This window comes from Pyxicephalus adspersus, chromosome 3 (genome assembly GCF_032062135.1).
Source record: "Pyxicephalus adspersus chromosome 3, UCB_Pads_2.0, whole genome shotgun sequence".
NCBI lineage: Eukaryota > Metazoa > Chordata > Amphibia > Anura > Pyxicephalidae > Pyxicephalus > Pyxicephalus adspersus.
The window spans coordinates 18,397,293-18,399,030 of NC_092860.1; the positions used below are offsets into that span (position 1 = coordinate 18,397,293).

General features: G+C 32.5%; 1 protein-coding gene across 1 annotated transcript in view; it reads right to left on the reverse strand.

Moving 5' to 3' along the window:
• Positions 1-947: 947 nt before the first annotated feature.
• LOC140327661 (uncharacterized) overlaps positions 948-1,738 on the reverse strand; it is a gene marked incomplete at both ends in the record, with an annotated part of 6,044 nt that continues 5,253 nt past the window's right edge. The window contains 1 exon segment of the mRNA XM_072407029.1: positions 948-1,033. Within this exon segment, the coding sequence (XP_072263130.1) occupies positions 948-1,033 (86 nt within the window).

A 1,738-nucleotide genomic window follows, 5' to 3' on the forward strand; every position in this document is an offset into this window, starting at 1 on the left:
TTCCGAATACATTTAGGTAGCAGGTCTGCTCTGAAAGGGCAAAAGCCTATACTTTACAATTTCACACCTTTTTCCACAACTTTATTTTGTTTATATTAGTTTTTCAGAATTTTACATTTGTAAAGGTTAAATGATACAATTTTATTTAAAGGTTTATATATCCACCCAAAAAAAGGGACACATGATAAAGAAAGAGGGACAGAGGGACCAGGATCTAAAAAAATTCACTCCAAATCAGTGTCATTTGGGGGATATGCAAAACCCATCTCTAACTCTCTAACATAGGGTAAGCTGACAATCCTTTGCTCCAGGTGCACACTTAGTTATACTTATCTCTTCTTTATATGGCTGCAGCCTTTGGACTGAATGTGATTTTGCCTAAATGGGACTTTTTTTCTACTGTAATTTGTGCATGGTAATATATGCCTATTTGAGTGTATGGGACAAACAAGCATTGCCAACTAGCAACTAGTTTTTTATCAGCCAGATTGTAACAATCCAGAGGAAGAGAAGTATAAACCAGGAAAGGTGTTGGGGATTGCCAACCTAGCCTGGACAGACAGCAATCAGAATCTTTGTCATGAGGACACTGAAAATGTTGTGTCATTGGGACTAAAAGCAGTTGGAAATCTTAATGACACTAACAGCATAAAAAACCTGTATATATTTAAACGTTTTCCAACACTGAATGTCCACATCAAACTGTTCTCTTTTTATCATCACCATAAAAAACAAAGAAACAATATAACATCATGCTACCACCTTTCATAATAAGCTGAATATAGGAAAAGAAATGAGATAGATACTGCATTATATGTAACAGAAGTATTAACTCCTTATTCTTATCAATTTATTTACAAAAAAAAATTAACACATTCATGCACTGGAACATCCAAACAAAACATTCTACTCCATATAAAATTTAGTTTCAATACTTGAATACTTACGCTTACAAAAACCCCAAGAGAATTGGTTAAAGCCTCAGACTTGTCTACTTTAAAACTGAAACTCTTTTCCAAAACTGAATAGGTACCTTAAAAATAAATGTAACAAAAAAAGTGAAAAGGTTGCAAAAGAAAATATTTAACTTTAATTTTTAAATTTAAAAAACTTTTTTGATTCGTTTTGAAATAGTGGAGAAGGATAAGAACTTCTGGCAATTTTTTACTGACATTCAGTGCTATATTAGAGAGATTTATTTTCACTTTCTATGACGATAACATTGCTTTTAAAAGACAAGAAGTACAGTAAAATTTGCAAGAGCTACATGTACAAAAATACAAATTTGAAAGTCATTTTAATAAAGAAAACATTTTTTCTGTGTATGTTGCCATTGAAACATTGCCATTGTTGTAGGAAGATCAGGATGTGAGTGTAGATCTAATAATCTAATATATCCAAGGCAGACCTGGATAGCAACAAATACTCTTAAAAAAAAAAGAAAAAAATTTGGTGGGGTATACACGTTTATTTGAGCATATCAGAGGATTGTGTAGAAAACCCTGAGTATTTTCTGTTTTGCTATGTGTGAGAACTTACACATGAGTTATGGCTTTCTCTTCCACCTTGTGCGTTAATCACAAACAAAGCAAAAAAAAAAAAAACTTTATGGAGTACAGACATTCATTAACTTCTGGAGCAAGCTGTGCTTTGATATGTAAAAAGACACAACTGCAGAGTTTGTCTTGGTCATTAAATAGTTACAATATACTACAGAAAAGCTTAGTCTCAGCTGTGT